The sequence below is a fragment of the Lolium rigidum genome, chromosome 1, assembly GCF_022539505.1.
Source record: "Lolium rigidum isolate FL_2022 chromosome 1, APGP_CSIRO_Lrig_0.1, whole genome shotgun sequence".
Classification (NCBI taxonomy): Eukaryota; Viridiplantae; Streptophyta; class Magnoliopsida; order Poales; family Poaceae; genus Lolium; species Lolium rigidum.
This window is the reverse complement of record NC_061508.1, coordinates 315592213-315612118: the sequence shown is the minus strand read 5'-3', so window position 1 is coordinate 315612118 and position 19906 is coordinate 315592213. Positions and strand designations below refer to the sequence as shown.

Genomic DNA, 19906 nt, shown 5'->3' with positions numbered 1-19906 from the left:
AATGGGGTTACTAGTCTGAACATGAATGGCAAATGCATCTGTGCATGGCTGATCTCTGCTAGATAACAACTTACAGTTTTAGTTCTATGAATTGGTTTTCTCATGGTTTATATGCTTTGTCAGACTTTACTAGGCAATGATAGCAAAACACCTATGGCAGAGCAACACTACCTATGTTTTCAGTTTTCGGGACAGTGCACACCGTGGTGCCCAAATGCAGAGATGTTCACTTCCATGGTCTACTAGATGAGATGTCCCAAGCTGACCATAACGGACCATATTATCCATCTTTAGCTCTACTGACACTTTCAAATTAAATAAGCAAGCAAGCATAGTAAATTGGATGGTTTCTGCTTGTTGTATTTTCATAGACAAGCTAACACAGTAAGACTACTGCTAACTGAAACTATAACAGTAGTTTACTTGTTCTCTCATTTTTGAAAGAATGCTCTTTAAATAACCTTCTTCTCTGAACTTTATTCAGTCAAGTAAACAACAAGGCACTAATATTCAGAGTAAGACCACATAAATCTAAGTTTGCATTTATACACTGCAGTTTGCAAATTCAGAGATGTGACTCGGACAGTCTGCTGCGACAAAACACGCCTGATCTGTTACTACGGTCCAGTTTAGCTCTTACATGCAGTCCGAATTAACAAGAAAGTCTGACATCATTTATAGGACAGCACCACAACAGTTCTAAACTCTGAACGGTAAATCTGTATTCTAGTTTTCAGAGGTGTACATGACACTAGCCTGATATATTCTCAGTTTGTGATGACACTAAAATTATCAAGTGTAGGTGCGGTGAGTGCATACACGTATAAAGCAGCATCTCAAATACTGAATCTCATAAGAACTGAGGTGCCTAACGTCTTGATTATTAACCCAAGCTGACGCTCAACTTATTCCATCTAAATCCCCATTTTATATTTTCACAAATCGTACACTGGATCAGCACACAAGCAAGCCACACATCAATTTTATTTAGATTCTTGGTGCCCGAAAGTGCAAGGTATTACCTGACTGGTTCGGGATTTGGATTTTGGTTGCCCAGGCCCCATGAAGTTTTTCCTCATCGGCATCAGTGTGGACAGCAAGCGCTGACAGGCTCGACATGCTCTAGCGATGATATGACGAAGGTGCAGCTCCGGCGAGACGCCTCTTGGTACTCAGGTTGTCCACCATGGGTCCATGGCCTCACCTTATTTGCCGCTTGATGCCGCCACTGACTGATGTCCACCAAATCGGCCACCCACGAACCTGAGAGCGGCGGTTCCCCTCCAGATAATCTCTCCCTCCCCCCTCCTTGCTATATGGTGCTTAGTCGCCTAGGTCACCGCCATGGTGCAGAGCTGCGATTTGTTGGGGAATTGCTACAGCGCACCTGAGGAGAAAGGGGTTTGCAGGGATTCTACAGAGTAGAAGTGTTTTTCGTTCGATCCCCTCACCCATGAGCTTCTACCCAGAAGGTGAGGTACCAAGGGTGCTACGGTGGCTCTCCTCTGCCTTGACAGCTGCTATGGTCATTCCCCGGAGCGGTGAGGATAGGCACTGGTAAAATGGATAGGAACTAGCTTCTACATACAGAGTAAAAGTGGCAAGTCATTTTTCTGTACAAGGTAGTATACGCATTATTATACCCTATATAAAGGCTGGCTATTTTAGGACGCTCTAATTGATTCAGGCACTATTCATGGCCTATTTATCCACTCCTTCCTCCAGCCATTGTCTGACACGTAACTGTCATTTTTTTTTTCACCCCATTGTTTGCTCTGTTAGTGGTTACGAGTCACCTTTTTTTTGGCAGATGGGCAACCGGCTACCGGTTGCTAGCCTTCCTCCACTCCTTCCTATTATTGTGGATCACTTCCATCCGGTTCCTTCGGTCAAGGCGGCGGTGGTCAAAGCGGTGCCCATCCCCAACCTCTCTTCTCTCATCTTGTGTCTTCTTTCCATTGCCGCCTGCCTTCTTGGGACGATGCCCCCTATCCCTCTCCGTCCGCAATTCCGTCTATGGAGGCAGCTGTTGCCGTAGCACACCATCCTCTCTTTCCTAACGCGCTGACGGCATGGAGGAAGATCTTGGGGTTCTCCTCCCCTTCCAGAGGTAGTACAGGGCCTTGGCCCCCTCCTCTTCTTCCCTAGACAGTGCAGTTATGGGAGGAGCCGCCGTGGAGACCCATCCCCCGTGGTCAGTCTTCTGTCTCATGGTCAGTCTTCTGTCTCAGGTGGAAGAGATGATGATGTGTGTGTGGTCGCCTGCGGAGTAGCTAGATTGGTTCCTGCCTTCTCCATCGCGCCTCGATCTCGTGCTTGGTGGCGCTGCCAGGGAGCTCACTCCCATGGAGGGCGCCATCTGGAGGTATCTCACACACGCCACAGGCAACACTTTTGTGCGCCACTACACGGCCTTCATACTGTGTTGGTCATCTTCTGCAGCGATCCAATAAGCTTCCTGTTTCTCGAGTCTTCCCCTTCCCTGTAGGAAAATAAGAGAAAATAAGCAGTGCGCATTGAAGCCAGCTCCTCACCGGTGACAAAGCCATGGTATGTACTGCATGAGTTATGGATATGCATAATATGCTCATGATGATATCACTGGCCTATTCACTTTCATAGAATTATATTTTATAATAATATGTCCATGTATTTTAGCAATTTTGGCAAACGATGTTTCAGAATTCTTTTCCAAGAGCTCCAACTATTTTCCCATATATGAGGGGTCCAAATACAATATGGTGTGAAATTGCTATTTGGTGTACCATTATTGTATTAGTCCTTATAATTTCCATGCATGACCATTTGGTATTTGTTCTTCCAGCTTTTAAAAGACCAGGTGTATTTCCCTTGCACGGTGATATACACCGGAGAGGAGGAAAAGTGACCCACAAGTATAAATCCTTGGTAACTAGGACTTCTTTTCTGATACTGTATAAATTACCTACCTCAATATACTATTTGATTGCCAACTCCAGGTTACTGAAGCACGTCTTTTCTTCTAAAAAAGTATGCAAGTTAATTTGCACTAAATGCAATTTATGATATATATATGAACCTTGAACTTTTCCCATGGATCAATTTAGGGAGCAGCTAAAAGATGGTTCGGTCTAAACTTTAGAAAGTTTCATTGTTGCTGATGCATGGAAAAGGTTTTCCCATGGATCAATTTAGGGATCAGCTGAAAGTTCTTATTATTCAGGTATATTTCATCATGCATACATCAATAAAATGTATATACCAGCTAAATGCAGTGTATGATTATACTTACACTACTATTGCCGCTGCAGGAGTGCTATCTTTCAAGAGTACATCCTTCACATGTTGGTATGTCAATATACCTGTTTCAGAAATATCTGATATGAAAGACAGGTACAATGCATAAACTGCTAGATCCAATATACTAACATACATGTTATTTACTAACCATGTGTGTGCAAATTTGTTGCAGCCTCCAAGATCACCCACATGAGCTAGATAAGCAGGGGTGAAAACAAAGACCTGAACCAATAGAGACAACACTATATGCTCTAGCTAAAGAACGAATAGAAACTATTTTGGTGAACATCTTTCCATTAATATGCACTATCAATATAATATGCTTATATCTGAACAAATCTAATGCATTAATGACACACGAGGACAAAGTTACAAGCTGGAAATTGTCGTGACAGAAGTAAACAATGTTCAAGACTGCTTGCTCATGTCCTGTGAAGATTGCTGAAAGAAGACATCTTAACAGAAATGTCTACAAATTCCCGAAGTGGCCATACATATTACATAGAAGGAAAACAAAGGTAAACTACTGTACAGTCTTCTAAGACAGATTACTCACATAAAACTAATGATTTTCTCTCATGTGAATCTAATAATTAATCCTTACAACATCGACAGGTACAAACTGAAAGGATGTCAAGCCCAATGCGGTGACTAAAGAAATAATAGGTCGATTCATGTTTTTGGGCGCCAATGGCACTACACTCAGAGGCCAGAAAGCTGTCCTAGGTGTTGCAACTATCAGAGGAGGACCGATTATATGCTACCAGATGCCAACAATATAACCTTTCATGTTTCAAGGTCCGAATTGATTAACAATGCCAGTCGAGCGACAACATCCACAACTAACTCCAAAAGTTCAGAAAATACAGACAAATCCATAGTACTCAATTCCTCTGAAGGTATAGTTGATCCACAGGAGAGTAGCAGAAACTCAGACACTGCACCTACCGCAGATGTCATGCAGCCAACACTTTCAGACCCAGAGTAGGTAAATAAAATAAACCAGGTAATATATTCCTTGATTTATCTATTGAAAGCTTAACTTATATATTACTCCCAGATAGAACTTAGCCATCATCATACATTTTTTTTGTTCAAGGATACAAACTCTACAACAGGAGGAAAGGGAAGGAAGAATGAAACTACACCTGCAACATCAACCAAGAAAAGGTGCATTTCTGCAACAAACCAGGACTAGCTATCCTTACATTAAAGACTCATAAGTTATCTATTTCATGCAGCATGGCTTATGAGAAGAGAAGAAACCAGCCAAAGTACACCCCCCCCCCCCCAATAGCGTAGAGTAAGAGTCTAGGACGGGGAAACAACGTAACTGACGAAGCAAGGATCCAATATAATGTTGCTACTTCGGCTGCTTTGAACATCGAGGACACCCTTTATGGCACAATTGATCTATCTACTAAATAACTATGTGTAATAGTCTTAGTTATGCTAATCTCCAAATGTGCTCCTGTGTTTTATTAAAACTCAGTTCTTATATGTGCTACTCTCTTCATGTATCGCTTTGTTTGCCAGTGGCAAAGTACTGCTTATTAATAGTTAGTTCCATATTATGCCATAGTGAGTGCTCTGTTTTTTTTTATTTCCTGTTCCTATCCTTTGCATCTTCTGTTCTTACATTTCCTCTTATCCTTCTAATCAATATACTTAGCAATAACCAATGATCTTTGTATAATTAGCTTTTCTTCTATATTCCCAGTTCTTCTCCAGCAGCCAGTCCACTGAAGAGAAACTTCGGTTAATTAAGCGAAATGTTAATAAAGTTTAGCATTTCTACCCATGATACTACAGAGCTTCCTATTCTATGCTATGGTCAGCCTTATGATTTCTGTACTTCGTGTTATATATATAGTTATAGTCAGTCGATGTGCTGAAATCTTCTGCCTTCAATTCTTTATAATGCTTCTTATCGTTTCAATCACTTTTCTTGGTAATGATTGTGATATCTGTGAAATTAGTTCCTTCTGCTTTTCTAAAAATATATTCGTCTGACTACTGAAGATAAAGCTTTAGCAGATCAGGCAAACTAGAAATACAATTCAGAAAGCAACGACTACTTTCTTTCAAGTTTTACTATTGATTTTCTTCAATGCAACAATTTCTGTTAACATGTGGACAAAATGGTTTAGCTATTATAAAAACCAATAGCAACATGGAATCATTAGGGTGCTGTCAAAATGACAATGGTATGTAGCTTCGACTGCACGTCTGAACATACATCACACAAGAAAGAACAACTTACCAGTATTCTCTGTCCTACATTGACATTTGAGAGTTGAGACACACCTTTTTATCATCAACCTGATTGAAAAAGCTAAATTGTTTTCCCTTACCAGTATTCTCTGTCCTACATTGACATTTGAGACCGTTGACACTTGATGTTGAAATACTGTGACATGGTAAAAGAATATAGCGAATTACCTAAGCACTTGGACCATGCCTGAGCCAGCATAAGAGTTATAGCTTCATATTTTTTCTTGAGGTGTACATGAACCCCTGAATCACAGAACTGAATTGACCTTCCTTAAAACGCCAGATTCTGTTTCTTCATCTAGCCGAGAGTAAGAGCCTCAACTTCAGAGTGTTGTAGCTTAAGTTGGCAGCACACACTTCTGATTTACTTGCCTGAGATTTACATTGGTAAGGTCAAGGTGGCAAAATAAAAAATAAGCAGATTGTCTGAACTGAGCATACTATTGTGCATGAGTACGGAGAAATAATATTCATTCAAAGCTACAGGTGAATGATCACATATCATTTCTTCTGTGTTGTGTATGGATAGAGGCGAAGTGACAATTATGAAGAGATGCAGGCCAAGAACCAAAAATGAATATGGGGATTCACCACAGCTGCCGCTGCTCCCTGTGCATGGCCCGATGGTGCAGCTTTTTCTTATTTCTGATCTGAATTAAGGGGAGAGAGATGCATGGGGAGAAGCAGCTTACTGTAGCGTTGCCGGGAGAGAATGGTGCTTGACATATCCAGGTAGCATAGGCAGCTGCACGCGCACGGCTGAGCAGCCAGTCAGGGCCGCCGTCAAGTGACTGTTCGCCCTTGATTTGTCCCCTACGGCTCTCCGACCCGACCACCGATGCCTGCTACCAACGAGGAATTCCTCTTCCCTCAGGAACTCGCCGACGATGTTGGCGATGCCGACTGACCGGATCTTGCCTTGCAACAGAGCTCCGTCGCCATAAACGCCCTGTTAATTGCCACGGCCGCGTTGGGCGGCCGTCAGCAGGAAGGTGTGAGATGGCTAGCCGATAACACGGCGGGCAGCGCACGACAACGGCTCGACCTGCGCGCCGGCTAGCACGGCGAAGGACGCAACAAGGCGGCGGCCATGCATCGATTAATGCCGGCGGCGTCTCGCGTAATGTTCGCTGCTTAATTTCTTTCACTCTCCGGTTGCTTTGGTCGCCGGTGGTGATTGCTGACCGCTTGCTCTGTACACTCTGTTCTTATCGTCTTAGCCTCTAGCAGTTTCGTGATAATAAAAAAATGGTTGAAGGACTGTAAGAAAATATAAACTCAAGAAATAAAGTTGCTGGCATTGATGGATCACATATGGACTATATTCGCTAGCGCAGGCGCGCAGCCCATCTACCCAACCCACCAATATTGCTACCAAATTGATCCAGCGGTTCATAGCCATTCGGCCGGTTTACAAAGTACATGGACCAAAATTGCTAGAGCACTTCATCGTGCAAAAGGTCACGGGCGCGGCGTGCGCCGCGCTGACGCCTCCTAGTAGATCCTACCAACTAATTTACTTCTAGCTTCACCAAACGATGGTATAAATATTGATCTCACTACCTAGATGTGTTCTGCTAACAAAGTAATATAATTTCACCACATATACAACCATTTTCTTACAGAGTAAATTTAATTGCATAAGTCATTCAAAACGGCATTAGTTCGTTTGATTCGGTACCCGTTTACCCTCGCGACTATTTCGTGAGTTAGGAAGAATTGCACCTGCAGATTCACTTACACCGGAAAACAGCTTTTCTCGAAAATATTATTCTACAAGAATTAATAATTCTGGTAACCTCATGGTCTCGAGCACACACCCGGCTATCACGGCTAAACTCATGTTTTCTCTGTTCGAATAACACAAACATTGCAACAGACATGTATCCGACAGTTTTAAAGAATTAGTTACATTTTCTTATTACTCTTGTATCTTATTTATTTGTTTCTTATTATATTTTTTTTCCAAAATTACTTGAGCTCAATTTCGTTTGAAGTTATGAAATGCATGCAATGCTTAACAACCAGTAGTTCACACATATATGGTTATCACCAAAAACTACGGTTCGATCAGCACTGCTCCCCGGTCGGTGCGATCTCACCAATAGTATAGTTAAACCTAGGAACATATATGTCTCACTTAAGTATAAACAAAATTTTTTGGCCTGTATTTTCCTAAACTAGTTATATCCCGATTACTCAAATTAGTAAATATTCGGGGTTTTACAAAAAAAAAAGTTGAAAACGTTGTGGCTGATCAGAGCAACGTCCGACCTGACTTAGTAAAGGTTTTTTTTTTCATATAATGTTCGACGTGATTTTAGTAAAAGAAATCGTATTATTGAGAAATATGTTTAGACATGAGAAGTATGTTAAACGATTTGGAATTAATTGTAACAACCAACTTAGGTTTAACAAAACCAGGGAGAAAATTGTTGCCACGTCTCATGGTGGAAGCGTGCCAAGACTTTTACATGTCTCTCGATAATTAGATTCATTCATGTACTCCCTACGGTCCATATAACTCATTAATTTAGGAGTACAACCTATGATACAGGGTTCCCTTTCGCAGTCAAACTATTACAGTAATTCTTTGGCGCCTGAAAATGAAATGTAGCAATCGAATTTGGAAACTAATGAAGAGATGCTAAATACTAGTAGTGCGGTGCAGTGCCAGTAAAGAGGATTTATTTGAGAGAGGACTAGAAAGCTGGATGCATCCGTAGATGACAAGATTCAAGGGCGAACAGGTTGATGACAGACAGGTACGTATGTCTTGGGAGACCTGGACCTCAGATTCTTGCAAATATATAACTCGATTTATGCACCACCATTTGTGGTTTGAGCGACAGAATAGCAGAACAAGTAATCAGTTGGGCCCCCAGCAGACGATGTGATACGCCTTGTGCAGCTTCTCCTCCTCGGACCGCCCGGGCCGCGCAGCCCTGGCGACGCCGGCGCCGGCTGCTCCGTTGCTCGCCGCCTGGGAGGTGGAAGAAGAGAGGGAGACGGGGACGGCGCGGCGGCCGCGCTGGTAGAGCGATCGGAGCGCGTAGTCCCAGCGGCACAGCCCCGCCTGGTCCTTGAGCGCCTCCACGGCCGCCATGCTCGTCGCCACCACCAGCGACGACGCCTTCTTGCTCGCAGACAAGCTCATTTTTATCTTCAGCCGGTTGATGGATGATGTCTCGCGCGTTGATGCTGTGGGGGATTGTGGAAGTCTGTACGTGGCTTGCTGTTTGCTTGCTCTCGGTTGGAAGAGATCGGCGGTGTGAGTTGATGCGAGGAGGGAGAGGGTCGGTCGTGGAGGTGTTTATAGGCGTGCAGAGCGTGGCGGCAAGCGAGGGGAAACAGGGGGCGACGGCTGCTAGTTTCGGAGGAATAGACTAGACCCGGGTTCCCAAAAACCAGGCGCTCGGAGGAGACCCGGTGGGTGGCTAGTCAGCTGTCACTCGACAAAGTGAAATCCTAGCACACGTGATGGCGTCCTTCGGTCCTACTACTCGTACGCGTGTGGAGAACGTTCCTTTCTTCACGATTACAAGAGTTAATCAGACGACGATCCATACCATACGTACGACGGAATCAACATAGCATATACGGATGACTCAGATCACTCAGGCTAAACTACGCACGAGCCGGCCGGCGGAATCTCGAGAACGCGCATGGTATCTGTGCCTCAGGTGTCGGTGCCAAACAGGTCCACTGACCGACCCAGGTGCATCCCCCGCGTGGTCGTCGAGTCGTCGTGTCCCGATCGACGGGCCAGCCAAAACCGTGGACGCCCGATCCCCAGTTCCTGGATTCACCTGGAACCAACCCAGTCGCCACCGCCAAACGCGCCCCCTGACTCGCCGTCGCCGCGCACCCGAGAAAAACTATGCCACCGCTCAGCAGTGCACTATAAATTCGGTACGCCGTTCACGTCTTCAAGCCAGAGTCAAATCAACCGAATTGCGAGTTGCCCCATTAAGCTACTTCATTCACGACAACAGTCCGGCATGTGCGACGGGCAGGGCTGCAGGCGCGAGTCCACCGTCCGCGCCACGCTGCGCGGCGGCGGCGGCGCCAAGCTGGGCGACCGGCGGCAGCCAGCAGCCGCGTGCGCCGGCCAGCATGGCGCAACGACGACGGCTGACAAGACCCAGCCAGCGAAACTAGCAAGCACGTTGTTGAAGGCGGAGCCGGAGAGGGAGCGGGAGGTGCCGCGGCGGACGGCCGGAGCACAGGCGGAGGCCGCCGGGATCGACAGGAGGGAGATGCTGCTGCACCTGCTCCTCTGGGGGCCGAACTGACTGCAACGTCGTTCCCTTGTGCAGCAACCAGCAAGCACCAAACTGCGACATGCACGCAGAGTCGATCGTCTCCATTTCCTTCCTCCCCTAGCGCAAGCTGCAAACCAACCTGCTGTTGCATCGTGCCCACCTCGGCACACTCCGACTGTTTCGCACTGTAATTCTAGTATTTGATAGGCAAGTGTTTATATATACAGGAGCAATAAAAAGGATAAGAAAACTTCATTCTCTCGATCCTGAATTAGACATCACAGATTAGTCTAATTTGTTCCGTGTAGCCTCACACGTCAAACCTATAACAAATAATAATTCGAAACAAAGGGAGTACTACTAAAAGATATCGGAAAGCCATACTCTGGCTAGCTGGAGCCAAAAACGCCCCTCGCCAGCTTGCGTGCGTGAACAGAGTCTCTCTCTCTACATATATATACCGGCTCCCCTCTCCCTCTCCTCTGGCGGCTGCCACCGGAGTGACTGTGAGAGGGGAGGCCGGATCCTCTCTGCACATAGTAGATTAGGAGTAGTCTATGTTCCTCTAGTGGAGTTTGGCGCTATGCCAGTGGTTGGAGAGCGCTCGGCGTTTCCAAGCGGGGTCAGGTGGCCAGAGTTGGGAATCTGGCGGGTGGTGGCGGCATGGTGTCAATGGCTGCTGCTTGAGTTGTTCCTCCCCCAGCCCAAGAATAAGCTTGATGTGGAGGTCAAATCCCTAGATCCGGGATTTGGGATCTCTCTTTGCAGACGGGCGGCGGTTGTGTAAGATTTGGTTGTGCAAGATTTGGATCTCCAGCAAGATGCTCACCATGGTGGTGAGCACGGCTCGGAGCTCCTCTCTTTCGGCAACCTCCTCTCTAGTTTGCACCAGGGTACCCGAGAATCCACTCTTCTGAGCGCTGATGTTTGTCGCCACCGACATCTCTGCCTGCCCTTCCGAGTTTGTGGCAGAAACTTTGGGCTAGCTGGTAGGTTAATCCTCCTGCCTAGGTGTCGACGTTCATGTGCTGCTTTGCTTGAGTGGATTCGGGGTACAAGAACCTTCTCTTCTCGAAGCATCTCTTCTGATCGATGGCCAAGATGGTCTTATCAACGCAGATGTGCTCTGGCATGATTTCAACCTCCGTTCGGAGGCCTGTTTCAACGCGCTGGGGCTTTGCCAGGCCAAAGACAAGTGGTTTCATCCCCGTCTTCGTCCATGGCTGCAGCGAGCTATGTTCTTCGCTCCAGAGTGGGGAAGAGGAAGGATTAGATTGCAATTTAGATCTTTTAGCAAGGTCCTTTCTACAAGTACTAGGGATCCATGTGTAACTCATGCAACAGGTGTGTTCTGTGTGATGATCAATCTATTGAAACGATGGCACACCTTTTCTTTCATTGTGATTTCAGCAGAAATTTATGGTGGAAGATTGGTATGGAGTGGAATGAAGATATGGATCATATTAATATGATGATAGATGGGGAAAAGAGATCTAATAATATTTACTTCAAGGAGGCTTTGATTTCTGGCTGCTGGAGCATCTGGATTCATAGGAATAACATCATCTTTGATTCTCATAGTAGAGATCTTTTAGCATGCTTTGATCATTTTAAAGATAGCTTTGGATCTATTAGACATAGAATTAAGCCTAGTCTCAAGGACGGTATGCTGGATTGGTTAGATCTTTTGTGAAGATATGTAATAAATACCCCCTTGTACATATGTGATTTTATAAAATGAAAAATGACACAGTGGGGACCTTCCCCACTGTATTTGTGTCAAAAAAAAATCCATGTTTAACTCTCTTATTTCTTGGGGTCCTTTGTAACAAATTTGCACCTCCTCTGTTATTTTACTGAAAGGTTCAAGCCCCTTCTGGGGCGCTCTGGTTCAAAAAAAAAAAAAAAGAGAATACTACTCCATTCATGACAGAGAAGGGCTTCTTCTCGAGGCCTGCTAATTTCGGATGAAATAACCATGTTTTGTTGATCAAATTGATGATGAAAGTTAGAGCCAAACACGTGTTCTCCATCTAAATACAGACACAAGGAATATCATGCAAGCCAGCCTAGAAGTAAGCAAGTCTGGAGGCCCTCTAGTAGGGAAAAAAAAATTGAACATGTCAGTCTATCAATTTTCTCCTCTAGGTAAAGATTGATTGGCGATCCTCATTTGAATGGTCCGAGGGGTATTCTATCTTGGACCAAACTTTACCGAGGAAAGTGCAAGCAAAAAAACAGAGCTCGGCTGAGATCCAAAATTAATCATAAACTAATAAAACTAATCATAAACTGCTATAGAGTTCTGAGTCTTCCAAAATTCCTATCTTTCAAAAAAGGTGGGGTTACATTCACAGCTTATCTGCTCAGCAACAGTGTCAATAATTCGAAGAAGCTACCTTCAATAATACCACAAGTGTAAATTCAATTCATTCATCACTTCGTCATCAACTATCCCTCTTGTGGCACCCAATCAGCTAAAACGTTCTCGATGTTTGCCTTCACACAAATTTTCTTCCTGCAAACCCCTTCCGGATATCAGAAAACCCGTTGAATTGAATATGGTGATGTTGTTTATATCAAAAAACACAAAGGTCACTCTTACCTCTCGATTGACGATTCTTTGATACCGATTCGTAATACTGCGTGAAGGATGCGTTTCCACTCATCTTCTCGTCCTGCATTATTTCAAAGGAGTGTCAGGTCTGCAAGCGTAAACATGGACTGTTTAAAATAAATGTGTCACAATAAAGGGAGGAGAATCCGACCTCGAGGAAGCTCTCAACTGATGACATGTCGTTTGGTGAGAAAGAAACAACCTCTCTCTTCCTCTGTACAAAATCCCTGTTCTCGCTCACCTGCAGATTCAGAATAGGGAAGCTATCTATCAAAGGAAATACCCAAAGGTGATCAAAAGAATGAAATGCAGTTCCCGAAAAATTGCAGACACAAGTTTAAATGTTGTAAGGAATCTGTTGACATTAATCAAAATTTGAAAATATCCACATAGTGTGTAGGCCTCCTTATAAATAACTGGCGTACGTGTTTTGACTGTCCGCACCTGGTCTATCAGTCGTTTAAGAGGACGGTGAAGGGAATCAATTGTTGTCTGCTCATGCAATCTTTTCAGGAGGATGAGTGGAATGGTGGCCACTTCTGGGAAAGCAACATGATAGCTCCACTGGGCAAAATGAGCCGACAGTACCTCAATAGCTGAAAGAATGCACTGCTCTTGGAAATCTCTTGATTTCAGCAGATTCCTTGGCACCTAGCATATAGAAAAGAGTAGCTAATCAAAACCGTTATCAGAAGATGAAACCACCACCACCACCATTATCAGAAAATTGTAACTAATCTGCACATAGAAAATAGTACTCTAGCACTCTTTTAATAAACTTTTAGTCATTTGAGATGGGTGACCAAAGAGTATATGCTTCACAAAAACATTTTTTAGGAACAGAATAATAATGGACATTTTGGTGACTTCAGACAAACATGAGAGCACGCAAAAATTCCAGATACTATAACTGAGCAATACAGGCCAGATAAAAATGCAATACCTTCAATAGTGATGAAAAGTGAATGTTTGTTTTTTCTGTTTGTTCTTTCTGAAAGATTTCCCTAAATTCTAGGCAACCAAATATCAAAGATGGAACTGGAAAGAACGTCTGATTGCAATTCAAAAGCTCATTTAGCATCTGCGCAAGCTTCAGTCTCAATGGTAAGTATCGCATGCCTGGCAATAAATATGCCACTCCTCTTATTATCTGTGCAACTGAGGATAATAATGAATGGACGTTGTGGCAATCCTTGTAATTAACACAAATAAACCTAACCCATAGGTTTATACAGTTAATATATTGCCAGTTATCAATCTTCAAGAGGTCTTCCTGCAATCACAAGCATAAAAGAGAATCAATCAATAATCATGTGATACCAAAAGAATAAATAGAAGCCAACAACCAGAAGGCTAAGACTCCAAGTCCATGCTCAAATGAAAACAACCATTCTGCTTTGTTTTGGGGGTGTGAAAAGCATGTACGATTGCAATACAAAGAAAAATCATTGACAAGTAAAGTTATGGCAAGAACAAATTAGCAAGTATGGTGCAGTTTGTGAATTCGCCATCACTGTGTATAAGAAATCAAACAGATGCAATATATATGCCAGGATAAGAAAATAATGGATGGAGAATGGTGGAATCTTTAATGTTTTTAGCAAATGTGACCATTAATTAAGAAGAATCTCCCGAAGAAAATAATGGAGGAGAAAGTTCGCTGCAACTGGTCAATCCAGATACACCTTAAAGCCTTGTTTGGAAGTGGGAAAATAGAATATCTCTCAAAATACAAGCAAGTCCAAAGGATCTGTCCACATGATACGGTAGGAACACTAAAATACCCCTATTAAAGGTAAATAAAGTGCAAGCACAGCTACAAATATAAAGCATTGATGTGTACCTTTTCCTTTGATTTAGACACCTGTCTAAGAATAGCACTCAATTGTCCCACGGAAGTTGCTGCCCTTTCACCTGATTTCTGGACATCCAGCGAATAAAGTTCCACCAGACAGTTCATAAAAAGATCAATATTCTTTATATTTCTGTTGTCCACAAGCTTCGAACTGGAAAGGTATGTATTATATCCTTTGGTCAAGCAGAGATCCAGACAGTCAGGTAACAGTGAAACCACTTCTCGAATCATAAGAAATGAAGAGAGGGACAAGCTCTGGTCACCACTTGCCCAGAAGTGAACTAAGATCTGCAGAGTAAATATACATATACAATGAGATAGTATACAAATTAAAGGGTCAGCCAATATGAATGACAAAAATATTGGACGACCATCTCCAAACAGTCATAGGATGGTTGAAGACCAGGTGAATTTTGAATATTCAAGACATAAGCACTGTGACAATGCATCAAGGGTTTAAGACCAGGTGGATGTGTACTGGATCCAAAATAGCAACACTACAAATATGAAACTGCAGAACAAACATATCAATTATGACCTCTTCAAAGTTTTTGAAATATTCATTGCACTACCACAAATATATGATTTGTTCAAAACACTAAAGGAAGGGAGATCGATTCTCTGCAAACACAATTTTCACAACAGTGTTCCAACCCAAACAACAATCAATTTTTTACTCTTGTTCACATTCTTTCTTAATAAACAAAAAAAATGGTGCAAGTTCTCTTATATATGGATATTTTTTAAAATAGACATTTCACGGGGAAAAAACAAACAAAATCTCAGTCCAGCAGTCCTCAACCGATCTGATATGATTGACCAGAACAGGTTTGAGAGATGAATTTCCTCCGGAAGAACAAAAATAACAAGCAAAGCCAAATTTAATATGAACAGACAACATCACCAACAAACAGCAATACCTTTAGAAGCCTCCTTGATGTTGATGGATATGCAGAAAAATATACCGCAGATGCTCGAAGCTGAGTCAGGACATTGGTAAGTATTTGGTTATCAGTAAGTTGACTAAGCAGATCAAGACAATTCCGCAAGTAAGACTTTATGAGCGGCTCGACATCTTGCCATTTCTGTCCATTTCTCAGATTCATAAGTTTCCCTTTGTCATCATCAGGAATGTCTAAGAGAGAACGGAAAATGTTGTCTGCCTCAGAAAGAATGAACGTAATTATCTGATGAAATACTTCGGTACTTTGAAGTCTCTGCGTGGAAAGGCTATTTGAGTGCAGACCAAATCGACATGCATCCCGAAAAGCATTTAGTAAGTTACGCAGGGCAGGTGCTTTAGGGTCCTTTGACACTAGCTGACACCATTCACTTATTGTCTTGCTTGTAAGGATCTTATCGCTAGGAGGATTTTTATCACCAGCATCAACACCATCGTCCCCGGAATCCATCTCATCTTGTTCATCTGAATCCTGTTAAAGATTAGAACAAAACAATAGCAAAAGAAGAACTATTTATGAGATCCTTTTGAGTGTGAGAAGTACATTATAAAAAGGTTGTACATGAATTGCAGCAGGTAGAACAGGAACAATAAGTAGCACTTACTTCGTCACTTTCATGGCTCACCAATTCCGATTCCCACTTCCCAAGGAAGTTTGCAAACTCAGGGTCCTACAAATACAACAAACACTGAGAACCCTGATAATAGATCACCTAAAATGCAGACCGCAGCCACAGAATTCCAGAAAACACAGCTAATGTACATATGAACCATCATGTGCTCCATACGATATCGACATTAACAAGCATGGCGAACAGTCATTTCACTACATAACCAGTATCTATAAGAACCTGTGTGATTCCAGGTATCATGTTCGCTTTGAGAGAAAAATCATGCATTAATCTGTATATGTGTAGAAAGCTCACACAAATCAAGAAAATGAAAAGACATACACCGCTTATATGGTTATAGACCAGATTATAATATTGTAGATTAGTTCTAGTTCTAGCAAAAAAAGAACAATCTACGACGCTCAGTTCAAGATTAAACAGTTAGTCTACATCGTTTTTTTATACGAGGGGTGATTGGAAACATAACTACAGAGTACAGAACTAAACCAAGCACTAGATATCCAGCAAATAAGATGGCAAGATCTAAGTAAGTTTTCACCTTATCCAACAACTTCTTCAACTTCTTCTTTTGCTTTTTTACCGCTAAATTCATATCATTGTTCTGTCCATCGAGACCATCTTTTACAATACAATCTGCAATAGATATTCTGATGCTTAGAAACTAATGCACCACAAAATTCAACATGTGTTAAAAAATCACAATAACCTTTGACAACATCGCCATCCTCACTATCAGAATAGTACGGACACTCAGGATCCTGCATTTCAACCATCAATCAGCATTTTATAAAGGCCAATAAGCAATAGCATTATAAACAGCAGATCCAACCACATGACTGATTTTGCAAAGCAATAACGGGCAGTTTTTATGTGCCAAAGTTACATGCAGAACAAACACGCTATAACCACATAAAACAAACTTGTTCATCATTTCTTGCCAATAGAAACTACATAGCATACTAGGGATTCCTCAGTGGGTTCAAAATTGATCTAAGCACCTCAGTCAAATTTGTGAAAAAAATTCCAACCAAGTGGATTCTCTACCGAGTTTAGTAGGAATGACAAACAACCGAACTGTTCCTTCTAACCGCGGAGACTTGTCAACTCCTAGAGCTACTTACCAAATTGGCATATCAATAAGGAAAAAAAAAAACAAATAAAATTCTCAAACAAAGTTCTATCCAAAATTTGAAGCAAACTGACTTCGGCTGATGGTAAATTTTTGTATGTCTGAGCTTGACATGGAAAAGGAACATTACGTCAAATCAAGATCGTGAAAACAATAGTAGATGTGACTATTCCTACATGAATACTGGTTGCCAACAGATGAATAAAGACACTTCTGTAAAAGACAGCCAAGCATACCTCTGAAAGATAGCCATCGCTGTCGGACAGATCCCCATCAAATTCGTGCTCATCTTCTGGAAACTCTAAAGAGTTAGCCAAAGTAGATACATCTTCATGTGTGTTCCTAGAAGAAAAATATATTGAGCTAGTTAGTAAAACAAATAAATAAAAAGAGTTCAAGCTTCATGAATTAACCAATAGTTTTATCATGAATGGAGTTCTACGGTAAATACGGAAACAAGATGAAATCCACGCCCTCAGCACTCAAATTTGCAAGCTGAGTAAAATCAAATGGCTAGAAGTAATCACAGAATGACTTCAAATGATACACTGTCCAATATGCATCGTGGTGTTAGCGACGCTGCATTGAGAATTGAGATCCCGGTTAACTGGTTCTCCCCAATGCTAGGAGTCAGCAGCGGTGACATGCCCCATTGTACCAGTGCGACTAGCAATAGCTGTTATTACAAACCACAGCGAAACAAGCTCGATAAGGAGAGACTAGTAGTAAACCAATCCATCCTAAACGCTGGAGTCGCATGAACGGGCCAAGTAAAATCAGTCGGCAACACCCTACAGCGCCCGGCAAAGCTATGTAAACAGAGCAAGAACAGAGGCAGGTATGTATGATGGAGGAATACATGGTGGGTTCGCTCCGGCGCATCTCCTCGTCGCCGTCGCCGTCCAGGCGGCCGCCGTCCTCCCGTCCCTTCCCATCTGCAGAAGCAAAAAAGAGAGGCTCGAATCAGCAAGCGGGAGGCGGAGGTAGGCGCGGCAGAGGCGGGGCAAGGACGGACCTTTGCGGGTGCGGCGGTTGAACTGGGAGCGGAGCTTGCGGCTGCGCTTGGCGCCGCCCTGCAGGTGCTTGTTCGCGAACTTGCGGGCCTTCTTCCCTAGCTTCTTGGCCATCGCCGCCGCCGCCGGTCTCTGTGTGGTGAGGGTGGGGAGAAGAGAGGAGAAGACGGCGACGGTGGGGTTTAAGCCGAGGGGAATTGACCAGGGATGTTGGGGGCTAGGGCTTCCATGTTAGGACGCCATCTCAACCGTCAGTGTAGGATCGGACGTCAGATCAACCTCCGTTAAGGACTAGTGCGGTACCTGCGTTGAAGGACTACCACCAAAAATGTCTTGAAAATTTCTGGAAAAATTTGACAACATTATTATTGCATGCACCTATAGTTCTATCATAATTCAGGTCCACATCTGACCGCCATCTCGAGAAAGAAATAAACTAATTCACAAAATAATTGAATATACTTTCTTGAATTTTGCATCAAGTTTAAACTAAAAAGTCGGTGCATGTTAGATGCATCTTGTATTGATGTTGTTACCATGTTTTGTGCCCTTTTGTGACTCCTCTTATAGTGGGTTTGCTCATTGTTAGCACGGAACGAAAGCACCATGTAGGGAGGAAGATATATCCTCGATTTATCGGGCACTCGCCCTCTTAGGGTGCGCTTGGTAATCCCATATCTAAAACTTCCATCATTAAGGTCCTTTAAAAGTTATAAAGACAATTCATCTCATATTTTGATCTGTAACTCAAAAAATAGAAAAGACAAATTCGGATGCAACAATAACCTTATACTGGTTGTCAATTTAGGCCAATTGTCAATGTTAAGACTTTCCAAAGTTGTAGCTGAGTTTGGATATAAAACTAGACATGTTGAAGTATATATCGACACTATTATGTGGATGTTAACCCTTGGATGTTATTCCTTCCCCACTTGATATGTGCTCCCGGCACCTCAGCCGAACTTGGTGAGTGTATGTGCAGGGAGAACATCTCACTTTTTCTTCTTAATATAGCTTCCAATTATTTTTCGGCGAATACGAAAGCCTTATATCTCGATGTCGATTATGATAAATATAGAAAGAACAAATTTAATTACGATACGAATGGGACATGTACAACTCAACTTGCCACACTTCTAAATGATAAAGTCCACCGGTGGTTCACCTTGGAGGTGCAACCAAAAACGTAGTACACAACCAAGCTTAGGTGTTGCTAGTGTCAAAGCCAAGGCCTTGCCTCGTCGATGAAACCAACATTTTGTTGCTTCCGAATAAACCATAATATAAGAATTATGAACAATGATAAACCCCTCCTCGATGGAGATTGTGTGCATTTCGATTGTTCATTGCCACACACATGTTGAAGGTTTCTCGAATGTACACGGGGCACACCATGTATTGAATCTAGGGCACCTCACTATCCACCTTTTGGCTAGGTCAAATTTTCAAGTCATTTACTCGTACCTAACCATTGTGAAGCATTCGTGTAACCAAGCACATGGATGATGACCATATATCGATACCAATCTAAATGTACCCATAGCCAACTAAACAAAAATAAATACAACTTCTTACCAATCTTTTATGATCTCGCCATTACAAAGCATGCACACACATGAAAACGTGTGCTCTTGTTTGATAAGTGTGTGTGTGCACATATATTCCCACCGGTTAGGGACGGCTCATACAGGTCGTGTGATTCTTGAAACTGAGGGACATGTCCACAATTCACATACTATATATGTTAGATTATTAATTATTGCATCGTAGAGTGCAACAAATATCTTTAGTATGTCCACCATGTGTCTATCAGAGAAATTAAAACAAACATGTTTAGGTCACTAATGTATCTTTGATGAACATATTACAATTTAGTTTAAC

General features: G+C 42.8%; 3 protein-coding genes and 1 long non-coding RNA gene across 4 annotated transcripts; 2 read left to right on the top strand and 2 right to left on the bottom strand.

The window, feature by feature from the left end:
• Positions 1 to 3180: 3180 nt before the first annotated feature.
• On the top strand, positions 3181 to 3711 carry LOC124684205. The gene is made up of 4 exons (XR_006996942.1): positions 3181 to 3202; positions 3291 to 3372; positions 3452 to 3560; positions 3649 to 3711. It is a non-coding gene; the product is annotated as an uncharacterized LOC124684205 (long non-coding RNA).
• A 4711-nt stretch (positions 3712 to 8422) lies between these two features.
• Positions 8423 to 8710, bottom strand: LOC124684204. Its single transcript, XM_047218577.1, has one exon. It carries the CDS (start codon positions 8708 to 8710, stop codon positions 8423 to 8425), a length of 288 nt encoding a protein of 95 aa, XP_047074533.1.
• Positions 8711 to 9554: 844 nt separating this feature from the next.
• On the top strand, positions 9555 to 9848 carry LOC124684787. Its single transcript, XM_047219038.1, has one exon. It carries the CDS (start codon positions 9555 to 9557, stop codon positions 9846 to 9848), a length of 294 nt encoding a protein of 97 aa, XP_047074994.1.
• Positions 9849 to 12118: 2270 nt separating this feature from the next.
• On the bottom strand, positions 12119 to 18158 carry LOC124698060 (nucleolar complex-associated protein 2-like). The gene is made up of 13 exons (XM_047230586.1): positions 18028 to 18158; positions 17872 to 17947; positions 17249 to 17354; positions 16590 to 16641; positions 16422 to 16516; positions 15857 to 15922; positions 15211 to 15723; positions 14279 to 14578; positions 13379 to 13708; positions 12880 to 13086; positions 12587 to 12676; positions 12424 to 12496; positions 12119 to 12336 (listed from the first exon to the last, which is right to left on the bottom strand). Exons 1-13 carry the CDS (start codon positions 18137 to 18139, stop codon positions 12320 to 12322), a joined length of 2037 nt encoding a protein of 678 aa, XP_047086542.1. The 5' UTR covers positions 18140 to 18158; the 3' UTR covers positions 12119 to 12319.
• Positions 18159 to 19906: the final 1748 nt, after the last annotated feature.